Source organism: Brassica napus, chromosome A7 (genome assembly GCF_020379485.1).
Source record: "Brassica napus cultivar Da-Ae chromosome A7, Da-Ae, whole genome shotgun sequence".
NCBI classification, from domain to species: Eukaryota; Viridiplantae; Streptophyta; class Magnoliopsida; order Brassicales; family Brassicaceae; genus Brassica; species Brassica napus.
The window spans coordinates 13,539,726-13,560,315 of NC_063440.1; the positions used below are offsets into that span (position 1 = coordinate 13,539,726).

Consider the following 20,590-nt stretch of genomic DNA (forward strand, 5'->3'; position numbering starts at 1 on the left):
TTATTTAATTTTATGTGTAAAATTTAAAATCTGTAAAAAAAAATAAAATATTTATGAGATATATTTTTTTAAAGATTAAAACAATAAACAAGAAAATATTTATGAATCATAAAAGTGGTGTGTGATTGTAGGGACCAAAATGCAAATAAAATATGAAACTTCAAATTTGAAGTTTTGAGTAGTGAAACTTTAAATATAGAGTTTCACTTTTCAAAACTTCAAATTTGAAGTTTTGAAGTTCCTTTTTGGAGAACAGAAAACTTCATATTTGAAGTTATAGAGTGTTTTTTGGAAATGTTCTAATATACGTCTTTTCTATTTACAAACAACAAGACCAAAAAAAAAGAAATGAAAAAGAAGAGGGTGACGGAACAGAATGAAAATGGAAATGATATGGTGAACCTATTATGACATCTCACTCTGCGCTTGCTAGTTGCTACTTCCATCCATCATCTCTCCCTCCAAAATTTTTTTGAATCTATTGACAAACATAATTTATTAATTCTTATTAGTTACTAGATTTTTTAACCGCGCTACGCGCGGATAAGATATTATATGTATTTCTCTATTCTAAAAAAATAATGTATAATATTGTATTACATTATTTAAAGAATATAAAATAAGACTACATAACATAAATATATTTTTAAAATTTTCTTTATGGAAATCATTATGTTGTTTGATTTTTGTACTTGATTCACATATTTGCATAGTTATTTGTGATAGATGAATAACTATATTTTAATTATCAGTAAATAATATATATTTATTATATAATATAAGAAAAATAAATTTATTTACTTTTCTCATGTTGGGGACTCGGTTATAGACATATCATATTCGAAAGAGACATTTTTACAGTTATTAATCTTCTTAACAGTTAAGAAACAAATCTGAATATCAAAACAATATGTCATACGATCTCTTTGTGGAATAACTGCTCTGAAGAAATTCAATTTAGAAATCAAAAAGGACTGAAAATAGATGTGCAGATGTTTTATCTAAGTCAGCTTTACAAAATACTATTCATAGTTCATATATCATTTATGTCCATCCTATTTTTTTGTCTATCATTTCTTAAACATCTTGAAATAACTGATGCTAATTAATAATAAACTTTTGGCTGGCAAAAAAATCAATTTTGTCTAATTATCGCTTAATTTGTCTAAATGATATATATGTATTTCTCAATTCTAAAAAAATAATGTATAATATTGTATTACATTATTTAAAAAATATAAAATAAGAGTATCTAACGTAAATATATTTTTTAAATTTTCTTTGTGGAAATCATTATGTTGTTTGATTGTTGTACTTGATTCACATATTTGCATAGATATTTGTGATAGATGAATAACTTTATTTTTATTATCAGTAAATAATATATATTTATTATTTAATATAAGAAAAATGAAATTATTTACTTTTTAAACAAAGTTGTCTCATGTTGGGGATTCGGTTATAGACATATAATATTCGAATGAGATATTTTTACAGTTATCAATCTTCTTAATAGTCAAGAAACAAATCTTAATATCAAAACAATATCTCATACGATCTCTTTGTGGAATAACTACTCTGAAAAAATTGAATTTAGGCATCAAAAAGGACTGGAAATGATGTGCAGATGTGTTATCTAAGTCAGCTTTACAAAGTACTATTATTCATAGTTCATATATCATTTAAGTTCATCATTTCTTAAACATCTTGAAATAACTGATGCTAATTAATAATAAACTTTTGGCTGGAAAAAAAAATCAAATTTGTCTAATTATTGTTTAAATATTTTATTAATCTTGTCTAAGAAGCTTTCCATTGATATCATAGTTTAATTTTTATTAGTTTTTTTTGTTAATTTTAGAGTTTTTTGTATTTAAGATTTTTTCCATATTAAGCTTATATTTCTTTTACATAATATATATTTGTCATAAAAATTACCATCAAATCAGTTTTACTTATTTATTATTTTGTTTTTAATGAAAATACACTTTTTAAATAATTTAATTTAAAATAAAATTATATATTAATTTGTTGTATTCTAACAATTTGATTGATTTAATTAATTTGCTTTGGTGGATAACTTAAAAAGTTTTCATATGAATCGGGGAAAGCAAGCTTATGTTGTTATATTATATTTATTTGTGTATATGGAATCTATATATAATGCTAGTGTAATAAAGAAATAACATTATTTTTTTTGTAACTTCAAAAAGATACATTATTACAATTTGAAATTATTCAAAATTGAATAAAATGGTAATTAAATAAATATAATTGTTTTTTTTATCTTGTTTAGTTTGATTCTCATGAAAAGAAATCGATAGGTTAAACAAATGTTTCAAAATTTGTTGTGTTATTGTTTTGTCTATAAATTACAAAATTTATTGAATTGATATATTTAATTATTGCACCCTTAAATAATATTTTATTAAAACATTAGAGAACTGTGTTTTGAGTTGTTTTGTCAAAATTGTACAAAAATCTATGCTTTTTCATATTTGTCACGAAAATTTATATGTTAAACTTTCTTTTACAAAATTCCTAACTTTGTCACGAAAACAAAAATCTATGTTTTTCATATTTGTCAATGTTCTCACACTTTCAAATAATATATTAGCTTACTCACTTACTTATTTTTTTGTACAAAACAAAGTATCGGAGTCTTGAAAGTTGAATCCATATTATTGTAAATGTACATAAGAGTTTGTGATTACATATTTAGTTATTCTTGTATATGTATCCAAGAAAGTTTCAATGGCTTAGTGGTGTCTGTCCTATATTTATGTCATATTAACCCGGGTTCGATCCTTTCCTTTGCATTTTTTTTTTACGAAAAAATGAATGAGATGACGTGGCAACTTCGGACTATCTGATTGGACGATTTTTTATGCCTACGTGGACACTTTAAAAAGAGGTTATATCCCCCTTTTAGTATAGTATAGATTTAGTTTAAAGTTAGTTGTAACATTAAGAAGATATTAAATTATCAATATATAAAGCAGATGGTTGATTTATATTATTAAAAATATTTTGTTTCCACTTTTAATCTTTTGATCTAAACATATATATAGAAAATATTTTGGTTTTTTTATTTTATTTTTTTTATTTATTATATTATTTAAGGTAAAATATTTTAAAAATTATCTTCTTTAAAAATATATTCATTATTAGTTATTAAATAAAATATCGAAATTATATATATACATATATATACAATTTCCACATTTTAGTAGTTTAAGAAAATATTATGATAAGAAAAAAGGAACTTAAAAGCAAAAAATTATGAAACAAAAAGAAAAATAAAATAAAAAAATTATAATAATGGCATTATACATAATATTTTCAATTCATTAAGAATACTTTTGTAATTGACTACTCTAAAATTAACATGAAAACTACACATAAGAAACTGACTTCTCAAATAATATTATAGAGATATAAATATATATTTTTTTGAAATGGCTTAGGGCATTATAATATGTTAGACCGGCACTGTTGGCCGCTCAGAGATCTCCTGCGGTTGCTGGAGGATGAGAGTCTGATGTCCGGGAACGGCAAGCTACGGCTCGATCCTCCGGTATAAACAGAATCGTATATAAGGAGGTGGTGATGGAGATTCATAGAAACTGAGATTCTCTGTTTCTTTGTTGAGGGAAAAATCGAAAAAGATTTCACAGCCTGCGTTGGGAAAAACCTCCTCCAAGACCAAAGAAGATACCAAAGAACTTTTCAGAATCGAATGAATGTAAGTTCCCAGCTTTCTTTGTTGCTTAACATTTTCATTATTGGTTGCCGACTCTTTTTTCCTGGATTGTGGCTAGGAGAGGAAGTAACAACTGGCTCTATGAGTTAATGACGTCCAGGAGGCTGGGGAGACATGATCAAGGTGTGATCATTGGTTTCATCACTTTAGAGTCCACAAATTCATGTTCTATCAACTTTGTGTTCTACTTTTGAATATTTTCAGTTGTAAAACGGAAGAACAAATATAGCAAATGTGCCAATTTTTAGTGAATGAAGCTATTTTACTTGTGTTTCTTAATATTCTTTTCTTTGTTTTTGTAAAGAAGACAAGTGGAGTTTTTATTACCAGAGCTAATTATAATCTCCAGCTGTTTCTTAATCAATAATGCAGTTCTCTGCAACTTTCTTACATCTTTGTTTCTTATTTAATTTCTGGTTGGCTACAATTTTATTGTGGTATCAAAGAGATGGCGTCTACGAGTTTAATTTTGGTTCATGAAAAGATCCTGATGGTGATATCTCTTAAGGTTGGTTCCTGGATTACTTTTATGGTTTTCCCAATGCGTGCAATTAACATGTTTGCTACAAATGAAACATGAGGAATGCAACTTGGGGATCCTTCTCACGTTTGATTTTTCAAAAAAAAAAAAATCTCAGCTCTTACTGTTAAGAGAAGCTTTTGGTGTTATTACATCAGTATAATACTTCAAAAACTGAGATATGGGCGACAAATAAGAATCAGGAGACCAATGCAGTATCATGGAGCAAGGTCATAGGCTTGAATTTGACGTATGATCTTCAAATTTTGCTTCTTCCTGGTCTCGGAGAAGAGAGGAGAAAGTTGTAGTATGTTATGAGAGATGGAATAACTATGTGTCTATGTTCGTTTAAGGTCTCTCTCATATGGTTGTTTCTGTAAGGATGATGGAGATTTGATAAGTGGAATGACTAATCTTGAAGCCAATGCTATCGTCAAGGACCAATCAAATATTATTAGTAAAAAAGTTGAAACCATAGGTAAACGAGCAGAGGAGATTCTCTTAAACAATGGAATAGTGGGTCTATGCTTAAAAGGTTCAGTCTTTGTTGGAAGAAGCAACATCAATAGGAACTCAATTATGAGATCATGTCTTACATACATCAAGATGTCCAAGTACCACTGGAGCTATGTATCAAATCTAAAGCTCCTTTGTCTTTTCTTTTTATCACACAAGTGATCCAGCTGGGAGTACTTTGGAAAACAAGCCTTACACTTTTCAGCAGCAATTATATATCAGAAGTAAGTGCCTCAGACTATATTTCTCATGTTAAAATTCTAAGAGTGTAACTAATGTTTTGGTTTGAATATTTTGAGTCTTGGTTTAGTTGATTTGACTTTTGTGAAACAGTTTTGCTATTTACGGAAAATCTACACAAAAAAAAATCAACTTCTTCACAATCTCTCTCTCTATCAAGATATTTTTCATCATTTACATAAAAACATTAAATTTCAGATTCTCGATGGAGTATTGTAATGATCTCCATTTTCTATGTCAAGTAGCATAAATAATAAAATTCAACTAATTCTTTTTCTACAGCAATTACAAAGTCAGGTTTTTAAACTAACTAACAAAACATAAATCGTAATCAATTTATGACAATGAAAAAAAAAAACCAACATAATACATTAAAATTCTTCATTTAGCTCCACAAACTAACTCTACATTGTAAATCCTATAACTGCAGCATACATATACAAAGATCATGTCTCAATCAAACATGGAGTTTGCACAGACAACCAACACACAAACTCACAAATAATATGAACAAAGTGCTATATCTTGCGCAACGCACGGATTTACTCTAGTTTACTCTAAAAAAAAGAATGCCATTAGAGATGCTCTAAGGAATGCTATCGGAAATGTAAACATGTCATCAATTTATATATTTTATATAATGAAATAAATTAGTCTAACCCAATAAATTTTCACGTTTATCAATTATTCGGAAAAAAATTACTTCATTTATCTAACTGTATTTTAAAATACTAAACAACTGATTTAATAGAAATACCAATACTATGAAAATAGTAATAATTAATTGCTTACTTATAAACGAACTAAAAACTTATTATTTACAAATAATCTAGACAAACTTGTATATGTAAACAAAATTATTTTCAAAAGATTTGTTTCATTATTAAATAGGTAAAATAAATTAAAAAGATTCTAAAAGAACGCAATAGCATAACAATGTAAATAAATTAAAAACTAATGGTAGAATTCTAATAGGGATTCTGCTTTAATAGTATAGATAATTTTAAAATAAATTATATTAAAATTTTAAAATATATAAACAATGAAGGTTTGTAATTCCCATGGCATAAAATAATTTTTCCACCAAATATTAATCCAGCGTTTTTAAACATGGGTCAAAATCTAGTTTCACATTTAAAGCTTCATATTACTTGAAAATGCTACAAAAATAATAACAAAGATTGTTAACAAAAAAATATTTCAACTAACTCATAAAATAAAATATAGAAAATAGAATACAAAAAATCATAGTTTTGGTTCTTATCGGACCGGGTCCATTCGGATCGTTTTTTTTTCGGTTTTGGTTCTTTCGAGTAGAAGAATTTTGGATCCACTAGGTACTTGTAAATTTTCGGTTCGGTTTTGGATCAGGTATTTTCGGGTCCGGGAAACGCCCAGACCTAATCTTATCAGTGTTTTGTTTTCTTATCATCTCCATAAACATATGTGACCATATTTGGACATTGTTTAACCAGCCACAAGGATTTTTCGGTGGTTACTAGCAATTTTGCAGATCAGGGAGATTGTATGAGGTCTGATAAAGAGCGTTGGAAAGACCCTCAGATACTAAAGATGGAGTGATCCTTTCTTGATTGTTTGTTATGTCTTTATTATGCATATAATCATTCTAATGATTTTCTCAGCCTTCATGCATGATTATGGGAATGGGACGTGCTGTAGGCATGCTGTGGGACGTGCTGTAGGCATGCTGGTGCTGTCCTAAGCAGAGTGATTCCCAAATATCTTCATCTGATAATCCAACTTATTATGGGGTAAGAGTTTTATTTTGGTAGTTACAACATAAAGTTTCTACATATGTTTTCTTTGGGTGAATATTTTATGAAACTGCAATATTATATTCTCTCTTGGCTCAGATGAAAGCTAGGGACACAACAACAGCAGAGTCAGGGTCTGAATTGGAAGAGTTGACTTCACCGAAACAAATATGAATAGTCATGTACCTAAGTTGACTCCTGTTTCTGAAAATGTAGGCTTTCTCAATATGTAATAGTTGCATCAAAATAATGCAGACGTTCTTAGTTCTTACCTGACCTGACATATTAAGGCCAATGGTAAAACAAGTCCTACTGTTTTATCTGACTATGGAGACTGGGTGCCAATGGTTGTCAAAGTTGTGGATGTTGCTTGGGAGTCCCAAGAGATGTCAAATGCTTCTGAAGGTATGTAAGACTTGAATTTGTAAAGCTGGTGAATATCAGACATCTTATGGAATGTGTTGCAGGTATACATCAAGTAAGTTTGGGGAAAATAGTAACGGTTATTCATATCTGGCTCTGCCAAAGGCTATAAGCCACTTCACAGTTGATGTTTTCAAGCGCTAGAGCTGAGCTGTGTGATGAACCAAATGCAAGGGAATCTCGTCCTCTTTCGGCTTCATGTCCAAGTACTTTTAATGAAAGAGTCATCATTTCCTATGTTTTAAGCAGACAAAGCGATCTTGAGAAACAGATAGAAGCCCTTTACTTGACGAAATCCGAGATGCCTTACGAGCAAGAGGAGTTGATCAATGCTGCTGTTTATCGCGTGGATGCACTAGAAGCATAGCTCATCGACAAAAAAAAAGGTGTAAGAATCTATTTAAAACCCTGAATGATGCTTTATAAGGAGCTAATATTATGACATTGTAGGCATTACACGAGTCACGAGGCTTTAATGAAGCAATAAAAACTTTTGGGTTACATAGACCGGAAAGAGGAAGGTGCCAAATCTCCTTTGGCAGCTAATATTGTCAGGGTCGGGTTTGAATAGAGGCTGAACAAGCATTAGCTTGAGTGCCGGTTAGCTTAAAATACTTTAGGGGCCATTTTCATTAAAGTTCAGTTAGTTCTGATAGTAAACTTGGTTGGTAACTGTTGGATAAGCTTCAAAGGTTACTTAAGTAATAAGTTATTCAATAAGGAAAGAAGAATAACTTATACTAATAGGATTAGGATAAAGATAAGGTTCCTAGATCATTATGTAATAGGTTAAAGATAAGGATATCTATTGCTATATATAGAGATCATAATGTAAGAGATCTAATAAGAAAGTTAAGAAAGCATAGAAAGATAATAAAACAAAGAAACAGTTTTATAAGCTTGTGTGTTCTTGATTACTTTATTTGGTATCAGAGCCAGGTTGACGAAGATCTGTAAAAAGACCAAAATACCCTTCAAGTAAGAATAAGGGAGGTTCAGCAGAAACAGTCAAGATGATCATGGAACCTGTGATGACGATCTCAAAGGACCGAGATGTAGTGGGAGAAACATTCTCAAAGGAAGCCATGCGATTACCGGTACAAGGTGGTGCCAAAGATGATTCGCCGAAGGAAACACTCGAGATGGATGTGATCCTTAGCTTGAGGGGGAGAATGTGAGATAACAAGTTAAGTCCCACATCGGATATTAGACAAAGGAAAGTCTAATATATAAAGAGATATCCAACTCTAATAGTACGAGGCCTTTTGGGAAGGAAACCAAAAGTAAATCCATGCGGGCCTGCCTCTTAGGCCCAAAGTGGACAATATCGTACTAATAAGATAAGATAGAGTTGGATACGGGATTTCACAATCCCAACAATTGGTATCAGAGCCAGGTTGACGAAGATCTGCAAGAAGACCAAAATACCCTTCAAGTAAGAATAAGGGAGGTATCAGAGCTCTAGGTTTTGTTCTTAGAAGTCAAGAAAACACAAGATACGATGGGCGATACTAAACCCCTGTTGAAGATTAAAGACTCGATTCCATCTGCAATAGTTTGTCCAATGCTATCGACATCTAACTATACAGTATGGACAAAGAGGATGAAGGTTTTACTTAGAGTTCACAAGGTTTGGGAGGCGATAGATCCTGGAACGGATGATGAAGAAAAAAATGACATAGCCACGACACTTTTGTTTCAATCTATTCCTGAGAATCAGATTATGCAAGTTGGAGAAGAAGACACCCCTAAAGAGATTTGGGAAGCAATTAAATCCAAAAACCTTGGTGCCGACCGTGTCAAAGAAGCTCGCTTACAAACCCTGATGAACGAGTTTGAACGTTTAAGAATGCTGGAATCGGACACAATTGATATCTTCTCTGGCAAGATATCAGAAATAGCTGCGAAGTCTGCATCTCTAGGTCAAACGCTTGAAGAACCTAAACTAGTTAAAAAGTTTCTGAACAGCTTACCGAGGAGTAAGTACATTCACATCACAGCCTCGCTTGAACAAGTACTCGACCTCAATAAGACAAGTTATGAAGACATTGTTGGGAGACTTAAAGCTTTCGAGGAACGTGTACTAGGTGATGATACACACGATCAACAAGGAACCCTTCTCTATGCAAACTCTGAATATGGAAACAGAGGAAGAGGCAGAGGAAACCGTGGTCGTGGACGAGGAAACAGAGGAAGGGGACGTGGTAGAAGTGGCTCACAAGAGAGAAACAAAGAGAAGAAGGACTACTCGCAAATCGAATGCTTCAACTGCCATAAGAAAGGTCACTTTGCCTCTGTTTGTCCTGACAAGAAAGAAGATCAGGAGCTCAACAAAACAGAAACGGAAGATGCAGATGTAGCACTTTATATGCATGAAGTTGTGTTTCTTAATGAAGAGAAAGTAATGCCAAGGAAGTTAGAAACCAACAAAGAAGAAGGAATGTGGTATCTAGACAATGGCGCTAGTAATCACATGACAGGAGAGAGATCTTATTTCTCGGAGCTAAACGAAAACATAAAAGGGAAAGTAAAATTCGGGGATGGATCATATGTTGACATTAATGGGAAGGGATCTATTCTCTTTGAAGCAAAAACAGGAGAATAGAAACTGTTAACAGATATCTACTTCATACCTGAGCTAAGAAGTAATATACTAAGTCTAGGACAAGCGACAGAGCAAGGGTGTGATGTCAGAATGAAAGACGATTTCCTAACCCTTAGAGATCCTGATGGAAGATTGTTAGTGAAAGTCATGAGATCTCCGAACAGGCTCTACAAGCTAAAGCTTCAAGTAGGAAAAGCAGCTTGTCTACACGCTAGAATGGACGAGGAACCATGGAAGTGGCATGCAAGACTTGGCCACATCAGTTTCAAAACGTTGAGAACCATGGCTACACAAGGAATGGTTTACGGATTACCTGAGATAAAAGAAGAAAGACGTCTATGCGATTCTTGCTTGGTGGGCAAGCAAACTCGCCAATCCTTCCCAAAAGCAACAACGTTTAGATCCTCTCACGCTCTGGAACTCTTACATGCGGACCTTTGCGGTCCAATCTCTCCTGCAACACTATCTCATAACCGATATATCTTTGTCATAATCGACGATTGCACTAGGTATATGTGGTCTATATTACTAAGAGATAAAAGTGAAGCTTTTGGTAAGTTCAAAACGTTTAAAAACTTGGTTGAGAAGGACTTCAACAAGGAGATAATAACGTTGCGGACAGATAGAGGTGGTGAGTTTACCTCTCGGGAGTTTCAGGAGTACTGCAACAACAATGGCATAAGGCGACACTTAACCGCACCGTACACTCCGCAGCAGAACGGCGTAGTGGAGCGAAGGAACCGCACACTAATGGAGATGACTCGAAGTCTTCTTAAAGCAATGAGCCTTCCAAACTACTTATGGGGAGAGGCAGTTAGACATGCCACGTATTTGATTAACAGAGTCCCTACAAGGGCTTTGAAAAATCAAACTCCCTACGAGTGTATGCGAGGCAAGAAACCGAGTGTATCTCATATAAGAGTGTTCGGATGTATGGCGTATGCAAAGATTGATTCAGATCATCTAAGGAAGCTCGATGATCGATCTCAAGCGTTGGTTCACCTTGGTCTTGAACCTGGTTCCAAGGCTTATCGCCTTTACAACCCTACTACTAGACGAGTTATTGTTAGTAGAGACGTGATCTTCAATGAAAGGGCATGCTGGAACTGGAAGGGAGCTGATAAGGAAGTTCAGTACACGCCAGGCATGTTTCATATGTCATGGGGATCTACAGAGGATAATGGAAGTGGTCCTTATGTAGTAGGTTCCAACAATGAAGATATAGTTGCAGAGCCAGGAACAGAGAATAATGAGACAGCAGAGGTTGTTTCAGATACAGTCAATGATCAAGAGGTTACACAAGAAGTAAGAAGATCAAACCGACAAACAAATCGACCAAGCTACCTTGAAGATTACGTCATGCTGGCTGATCTTGAGTGTGAGATTTTGCTGCTTGCCTTGAATGATGAACCGTTAAACATTCAAGAAGCACTCAAGAGTAAGCGATGGAAGTTAGCATGTACAGATGAGATCGATTCCATATACAAAAACGAGACTTGGATACTAGTTGAGAAGCCGCAAGGAGTGAAAGTAATAGGCCTCAAATGGATATTTAAAGTCAAAAGGAACGCTGACGGAAGCATCAACAAATTCAAGTCAAGACTTGTTGCAAAGGGTTACGTTCAAGAACATGGAATCGACTTTGATGAGGTCTTTGCTCCGGTAGCTAGGTTGGAAACAATCAGATTGCTTATAGGCCTTGCTGCTACAAATGGGTGGGAGATCCACCATCTCGATGTCAAAACAGCTTTCTTGCATGGTGAACTGATAGAAGAAGTATATGTGTCACAACCAGAAGGGTTTGAAAAGAAGGGAGAGGAACACAAAGTTTTCAAACTAAAGAAGGCGTTATATGGATTGCGACAGGCTCCTAGAGCATGGAACACAAAACTCGACCAGATTCTAAAGGGCTTGAAGTTTAAGAAGTGCTCTAAAGAGAGTTCGGTCTATCGCAAGGAAGTAAAGAGTAAACTTCTTATAGTAGCCGTCTATGTCGACGATCTCTTCGTGACTGGAAGCTCAGTGCAAGCGATCATGGAGTTCAAAAGTTCTATGTCAAAAGAGTTTGAGATGTCTGATCTTGGAAGGTTGACATATTACCTTGGTATTGAGGTAAGACAAAGCGCAGAAGGAATAGAGATCAAGCAAGAGGCTTATGCGCGCCAAATATTGAAAGATGCAGGAATGGATACGTGCAATGCAAGCCAAATACCTATGGAGTTCGGTCTGAAGATATCTAAAGCTATAGAAGAACCTGAGATTGACGCAACAGTTTACAGGAGAAGGATTGGCTGTCTTAGGTATCTCCTACACACTAGACCAGACCTTACCTTCTCGATTGGGATCCTAAGCCGATACATGCACACACCTCGCAAGTCTCACGGTGATGCATTAAAGCAAGTACTAAGGTATCTAAAAGGCACACTTGGCTATGGTTTAAAGTTTAAGAGCAATGGATCGAAGAAACTACTTGGATATAGCGATAGTAGTCACAACACTGACTTGGACGACGGGAAGAGCACGACAGGTTATCTGTTCTGTCTTGGAGATACACCAATAACATGGTGTTTTCAGAAGCAAGAGACAGTAGCTCTATCATCCTGTGAGGCCGAATTTATGGCAGCAACTGAAGCAGCCAAGCAAGCAATTTGGCTCCAAGATTTGATGAGTGAGATAACTGAAAGGAAGAATGAAAAGACGCTGATCCGAGTGGACAACAAGTCAGCCATTGCATTAGCCAAGAATCCGGTGTTCCATCGACGAAGCAAACACATTCATAAAAGGTATCACTTCATAAGAGAATGTGTAGAAAAGAATCAAATCGATGTAGAACATGTTCCCGGAAAGGATCAACTTGCAGACATACTAACAAAAGCATTGGCGAAGATCAAGTTTACAGAAATGAGAGAGAAGATTCAAGTTCTTAACTTAAGCAAGGATGATATGAAGCTTAAGGGGGAGAATGTTGGATAAGCTTCAAAGGTTACTTAAGTAATAAGTTATTCAATAAGGAAAGAAGAATAACTTATACTAATAGGATTAGGATAAAGATAAGGTTCCTAGATCGTTATGTAATAGGTTAAAGATAAGGATATCTATTGCTATATATAGAGATCATAATGTAAGAGATCTAATAAGAAAGTTAAGAAAGCATAGAAAGATAATAAAACAAAGAAACAGTTTTATAAGCTTGTGTGTTCTTGATTACTTTAGTAACGTATTCAAAGTGCAGAGTTTGAACCCCCCCAATTCTGTATATTATAACACTAATTTTTTTTATAAAAAAGTTTATAGGGCCAAAAAAAAAATTGGTTGCTTCTGACCTTATATATGTCAGGCACAGCCGTGAATATTGCTTCCTGACTATTTCATTATCATTATAGAAATCAAGGTTTTGAGGTAATTAGCAAAGTTGCTTGTTCAGCAATCTGATTATAAAGCATGGAACATTGACACATATAGGACTGTAAGCAAATGTTTCAGTGGATTTTTATGTAAATAATATAAGAAGAAACTTGAAGTGAGATTAGAGATTTTAATCTAGTACTTGTAAAGTATTTTGTTAAATCTAATACTATTGGATTGAGTGAACTATTGGTGATTCTGACATTGGATTCTGTATTGGAGGTTCAAAAGTGAAAAGGAAATATAAGTATGAAAAAACTAAATTGGAAATCAACTAAGTTGTGACATAAGAGTGTAATTTATGTATGGTCCTGAATGTTAGAAGAAAGGGGACTCATCGACCATCCACATGTTTATATGACCAAACAAAAGGACACGTCACAGTTTTAGGTACACTTTGTTAACCTCTTTTATTTGTAAAGATGATACAATTTTCCCTAAAATGAGGAATCATCCTTCACAAGGCTTTGGGCCACACAACAATCGTTTTCTTTTTGCAGTGAGAGTACAATCCATTGAACTAAGGCTCACACAAACTTTAACCAAACGTGAATCGAATCTTGAAAATTGTACAATATGATTTTGACATAACAAGATATACTAATTAGGTCATGTGTAGTCTCTATCAAATTAAGTTGATATATACCAAAGTTAAACCAAACTTAGCGAATATGAAAGAGACTGCTTTTTCTCCAACCACAATAAAACTGACAAAATAGTATTTTCTTCTTTTTATAAAGTACGACGCCTTTGTCTCCACAAATATTGAAATCAAGAATGTTGTTTGGTTTTATACAAGTGGTTTGGTTATATATGCTTAAGAGATTTTGTAACTTTTTGGTTTGAATCATTGATCTTGCAGCCTATCAATTGGCAAAGAAAGTATGGATTCTATAATTGTTTGATCAAGATCTAGAGTCCCAAGTTGGATTAGAGATTGAATTTAAGTTGATATTTCAACTTTATAAAAGTGTCTCTTATAGGAATTCGAGTTGTTTGAAATAAGAAATAAAAACATTTCATTCATCTAATATGACACACATAATAATAAATAATTTAAAAATAAATTGCGAAAATGTTCTTGAAATCTGGTTATAAAAGCTAAACTGGTTAAATGGCATTAGATGTTTTGGGAGAAAAATAGATCATCAACTATACGTATGTAGTCCAATAAGTGTGTTATGTAGTCCAATAAGTGTGTGCCAAATTATCACTCCAGAAAAATAATTTGCCTTTTCTTTGACAGGTTTTTCTCTCGTCTGATCTCACCAAACATGTAAGCAAACACGTGTTAGACTTGACTCGTTTCTTTCACAATCATCTATAATTAACTTCCAAAGTTCTATATCTATATCGTTATTTCATATTCAAATATTCATAAAATCATAAATATTTTTAAATTAATTAATTCAGGCAAATCATCCTTAGTTTTATTCTTTTCTGAAGTCTCAACGCGTTAAAGGTCTAACGTATTTTAGAAGTACATTTTATATACCCACTTATCCTCGCAATATCTACAAAAGAAAGAAAAAAATGCCGAACATATATATATATTTTTTTAACGCTGATTTATTACGATTTTACAATTATGATATAGGAAATATTACATAGATGATTCGACAACCGACAATACTACCTGCCTTATGCCGAACATATTTAGTAATGTCAATCATGTGATTGTAGATTTCTTAGCTATCATATTTTAAGAAAAAAATCTAGCTTTCCTAATATTATATAAAAATAGCTGCATTTTTTTTGTAACAATATAAAAAATAGCTGCATAATTATTATTTTTCTGACTAAATATTATTTTTCGTTTGAAAAAGAGTTTTTGCTTTGTTCTAGGCTCTAGCTGCATGTTTTGCAAAATTGCCTAAAGAAAATTTAACAGATACAGGGTATAAATAGTATAAGACATAGCATCAGAAGTACTAATACTTATATTAGATTAAATTAGAAACTTATATCAAATTAGATTAAGTACTTTTAACAAATACTCTATATATATATATATAAGTACTCCATATATAAAAAGAAAAAGAGGGCCATCGTCGGAACGTGAAGAAGAATGTTCACGTGAATTAATACCTCATTTCGCAAACTATTCGCGTTGGAAAATTACTTCGCAGCAAAGACCACGTGGTTCACTTAAAATTGTTTTTCTATTTTCATTTTAATAATATAACAATGAAAATGGAGTATCAGTACATAAGGATCGGAGTAGCAAGATATTTCAAAATAAAATTGAAGAAAGTGCATTACTATTAGTTTTAGTATATCAATTCATTCTTAGATACCATTTATAACAACCCATGAATGCTTTAGACTTTCTCTCTACTGTGGAACAAAAGAAAAAAAAACGTGACAAATTGATGCAGATAAGTATTTGGAATATTTTTAAATATCTTATTGTTTATTTTATTAGTTATATTAATTTTAGATAATTATCTTTATTGTTTTAGGGTTTTATGGTTTTATTATATATAGCCGTATATGCTTAAGTTTGTATTCAGTTTATGATTTGATTAATAAAAAGTTAAGAGATTTCTCTTTAATCCTTGTTTTCGATTAGAACATAGGTGTTCCCAACGAATTTAAGAAGACATTGATGTTAGCATTTTTAAACTAAATAAGATCTTTGTGATTATTCTAGTTTTCCGGGTATTCTAAGAATCAACGGATCTCTAGTTCTATCCCTATAAGCTTCCGCTATATCAGGTGGTATCAGAGCAGACGTTTTGGTTTCTTAATCAAAACTCGTTTCTTGAATCATGGAGAATTTGTTTGTGGAAAGTGAAGAAATTGTTTACAAAGAAATTGTTGGTCCTGCTATTTATGATAGATATGGTGAGGACACAATGATGGTCGAGCCAATTGATTTCGTATTCAGCAAAGATGCGTTCAAGAGCACGCAATCATACGTTAGAGATTTCATAGGTCCTATCCAACGTGAGATTTTGGGATCTAATGGTGAAGAAAGTAATTGGGTTACACGTGCTTTGGAAGTTTGGGAATCATGTGGCTTCTTTATGATATATGCATTCACAAATAAAGAGATATGTGACTACATGGTGGATAGAGAAAAATTCATTGAAGACGTATTCATTAAGATGAATAGTTCAAAGATGTATCAAGGGTGGAATCAACGAGCAAAGAAAATAAAAGAAAAGGAATATCTACAGAAGAACAAGATTCGAGGGCGAATCTTCTCCAACCCGGAGAGAATGATGCAGATAAGTATTTGAAATATTTCCAAATATCTTATTGTTTATTTTATTAGTTATATTAATTTTAGATAACTATCTTTATTGTTTTAGGGTTTTATGGTTTTATTATATATAGCCGTATATGCTTAAGTTTGTACTCAGTTTATGATTTGATTAATAAAAAATTAAGAGATTTTTCTTTATTCCTTATTTTCGGTTAGAACATAGGTGTTCCCAACGAATTTAAGAAGACATTGATCTTAGGCATTCTTAGACTAAATAAGATCTTTGTGATTATTCTAATTTTCCGGGTATTCTAAGAATCAACGGATCTCTAGTTCTATCCCTATAAGCTTCCGCTACATCAGCCTGATGGAGCAGAAGCAACGATAAACAGCTCAACCAAGGGGTTATGGAACCACGCTTGGGACCTGCCAGCTCAACCAAGGGATTTTGGGGAATCCTCACTTGGGACCTGCTTCTTGATTGATGAATCTAATCAAATCAATGCAAGGAATAGAAAATACAATTCTCCCAAAAGCCAAAGCTCTTTTATTAATCAAATCAAACTGAATACAACTTTAGGCTTAGATGCCTATTTATAATAAATCCTTAAATCTATGAAAACCCTAATCTTAATTAAAATAGGAAAGCCTCTAAAATATAAAAAATACATATAAAATGTAATTATCACAAACTAATAAATAATCAAGATATTTGGAAGTATTCCAAATATCTAGCTGCATCAGGTCTCGCCGGCTAAGAAAGATTCGTCCTCGAATCTTCAGCAGAGTTCTTGTCGCCAGATAGATACTTTGAAACCCTTCTTCGTACTTGTTCTTTTGCACAGAATTGAGATCAAACTGACTTCGCCCTAATTTTGCACGTATCATATTATCAATATGATTCTGCACAAAATCTTCAATAATCCGTTTTCGCACAAACTTTGCACGCCTCGGATTTTCAACAGTTTTTTTTTTGAAGACAGTCGATAACATAAACATCATCTTCATATGTGTCATAGATCGGATCACCATAGATCTCTCGATAGATCTCATGGTATTCTCTCTCGACAAAAGGACTTTCGTCCACGAAAGGATAGAGATTGCAACTGCTAATCAACATGACATCCAGAATCGTTCTTCGATTAAGAAACCAAAGAAACGCAGCTCTGATACCACCTGATGGAGCAGGAGCAACGATAAACAGCTCAACCAAGGGGTTATGAAACCACGCTTGGGACCTGCCAGCTCAACCAAGGGATTTTGGGGAATCCTCGCTTGGGACCTGCTTCTTGATTGATGAATCTAATCAAATCAATGCAAGGAATAGAGAATACAATTCTCCCAAAAGCCAAAGCTCTTTTATTAATCAAATCAAACTGAATACAACTTTAGGCTTAGATGCCTATTTATAATAAATCCTTAAATCTATGAAAACCCTAATCTTAATTAAAATAGGAAAGCCTCTAAAATATAGAAAATACATATAAAATGTAATTATCACAAACTAATAAATAATCAAGATATTTGGAATACTTCCAAATATTTAGCTGCATCACAAATCAATATAATGTGTTCTCTACAAATATTTATCTTGACGAATAATTATTCGAATATTATATGAAAGAACATATTGCACGAAACTACGAATCATAATGCCGTGTGGTCCAAGTGAAAAGAAGTCAAATCATATATTGTAAATCGGATCTTTACTCTTTACATGTGACACCTGTATATATAGGCTTAATTGATCTCGTATACATCTAAGTATTGAGTTGTGGCCTATGTATAGTGTTGATCCACACGGGTTCTTGACAAGCTCGGTCGTTTCGTCGAATATGTATAAAATAAATATGGGACCGTAAAATGTTGTTCATACTTGACAGAACATGTGAAAACCAAATCTGTTTTTTTCTTGCCTACCTTAAACTCGAAAAGTCAAAAAGAAAAATTTAAACAATACAAGTTTAACAGGAGCATGCAGTCGATTTAGACAAATCCTTTGGCGCGTCACTAAATTCAATCAAGCTAGTTTAAAGTTATATATTCAGATCTCTTAGAAACACAAAGATTTATAAGAACAACTTTTCTTATTAGCTTTAGAAACTACTCAAAACTAAAGCTCTCAATATGTTTCACTTAGATCTTATGGAACACCTCTCCATTAGACCTATATTTATATGAAAGACAATTCCCTTTAACATGTGGGATATGGAAAACACAAACCTAACCTAAATAGAAACTTTCTTTTCCTATTTCTAGGTTTCCTTATTGTGTTTATCTTAACATATTAAACATCTAATAATATGTTAAGTTTCCACAAGCTTGGAATTATCCAACATTCACCCCCTTAATTCCAACTTGAATTAGGGAGATCAACTTCTTGAACTCCGATTAAGCTCCTCATTTGCTTGAACATAATCCTTGCTAATGGCTTGGTAAGGATGTCAGCCTTCTGCTCAACACCCGACACATGCTCTACTTCGATATGCCCGTTCTCCACACGCTCACGAATGAAGTGATACTTCTTGAGTACATGCTTAATCCTTCCATGGAAAACTGGATTTTTGGTTAGAGCAATGGCTGATTTGTTGTCGATCCTAAGCTTGACTCTCTCGCCTTCTTTGCTTAGTATCTCACTCAACAATTCCTTGATCCATATAGCTTGCTTTGCTGCTTCTGTTGCTGCCATGAATTTTGCTTCGCATGATGACAATGCAACCGTCTGCTGCTTCTGCGATGTCCAAGTAATCAGTGATGAACCGTAGTAGAATGCATGTCCTGACGTGCTCCTCCCGTCATCGAGATCAATGTTGTGACTGCTGTCACTATAACCAACGACACTCCTTGACCCATCTCTCTTGAAGAACAGACCGTAGTTTGTTGTTCCTTTCACATATCGCAATATGTGTTTGATGGCTTGTCCGTGAGAGTCTCTTGGATTGTGCATGTATCTGCTAAGAACACCTACTGCGTAACACAGGTCGGGTCTTGTGTGAAGCAGATACCTCAAACATCCTATGATTCTTCTGAACTCGGTAGCATCTATCTCTTGCTCATCTTCAGTGTTGGGGTCAAAATCGGTCACGACGGAATCAATGTCTGAAAGTCCGTAAAAATCAGCATAACCGTTTTTACGAAAAGTAATCTTCGTAAAGAAATCTTTACGAAGAGCCTTGCAGTAAAATATCGTCCAAATCTCAATCGAACCACTAAATACCGATTGTCCGAAGGCAACGGACATGTATCCAAATCGGCCGCGGACAAGCTCGAGTATGAAAATCAGACCGCGGACAAGCCAAGCTCGATCGATACGCGGCAACCAAGCATGCACACAGCTCGGTCCCTACGTAGCGACCGAGCATCCGTCTCGCTCGGTCTCTACGTAGCGACCGAGCGATCGTCCCGCTCGGTCGCTACGTAGCGACCGAGCTCAGCCAAGCTCGGTCGCTACGTAGCGACCGAGCAATCGTCCCGCTCGGTCGCTACGTAGCGACCGAGCTCGAGCCAAAGCTCGGTCGCTACGTAGCGACCGAGCGATCGTCCCGCTCGGTCGCTACGTAGCGGCCGAGCTCGAGCCAAAGCTCGGTCGCTACATAGCGACCGAGCGATCGTCCCGCTCGGTCGCTACGTAGCGACTGAGCTCGAGCCAAAGCTCGGTCGCTACGTAGCGACCGAGCGATCGTCCCGCTCGGTCGCTACGTAGCGACCGAGCTCGAGCCAAAGCTCGGTCGCTACGTAGCGACCGAGCGATCGTCCCGCTCGGTCGCTACGTAGCGACCGAGCTCGAGCCAAAGCTCGGTCGCTACGTAGCGACCGAGCGATCGTCCCGCTCGGTCGCTACGTAGGGACCGAGCTCAGCCAAGCTCGGTCGCTACGTAGCGACCGAGCGCTCGTCCCGCTCGGTCGCTACGAAGCGACCGGGCTCGAGCCAAAGTTTGGTCGCTGTGTAGCGATTGAACCTTTCCGAACGTCAATACGACACCAGTTCTTGCATTCTCGTCAAAACCTTCGAATGCTATCTCCCGAATACCGTAGCAAGCTCAGTCCATGTTTCCCGCCATTCTAATTCATCGATCAAACTTCGCGGATTAGAAACCGCGGAAAACTCGTAGTAAACGTGTCGAGTCGGAAG

The 20,590-nt window shown here is 34.5% G+C and overlaps 1 protein-coding gene and 1 long non-coding RNA gene across 2 annotated transcripts; both read left to right on the top strand.

Moving 5' to 3' along the window:
• Nucleotides 1–3,307: 3,307 nt before the first annotated feature.
• Nucleotides 3,308–4,037, top strand: LOC111199464. Its single transcript, XR_002653380.2, has 2 exons — nucleotides 3,308–3,745; nucleotides 3,822–4,037. It is a non-coding gene; the product is annotated as an uncharacterized LOC111199464 (long non-coding RNA).
• Nucleotides 4,038–7,158: 3,121 nt separating this feature from the next.
• Nucleotides 7,159–7,604, top strand: LOC106355263 (phosphatidylinositol/phosphatidylcholine transfer protein SFH4-like). Its single transcript, XM_048735525.1, has 3 exons — nucleotides 7,159–7,219; nucleotides 7,282–7,292; nucleotides 7,362–7,604. The coding sequence occupies exons 1-3, from the start codon at nucleotides 7,159–7,161 to the stop codon at nucleotides 7,602–7,604; spliced, it is 315 nt and encodes a 104-aa protein (XP_048591482.1).
• The last annotated feature ends 12,986 nt before the right edge of the window (nucleotides 7,605–20,590 follow it).

Excerpts from the sequence above, each read along its gene's own strand:
- LOC106355263 (XM_048735525.1), top strand. The coding sequence starts at position 7,159 with ATGGTTGTCAAAGTTGTGGATGTTGCTTGGGAGTCCCAAGAGATGTCA.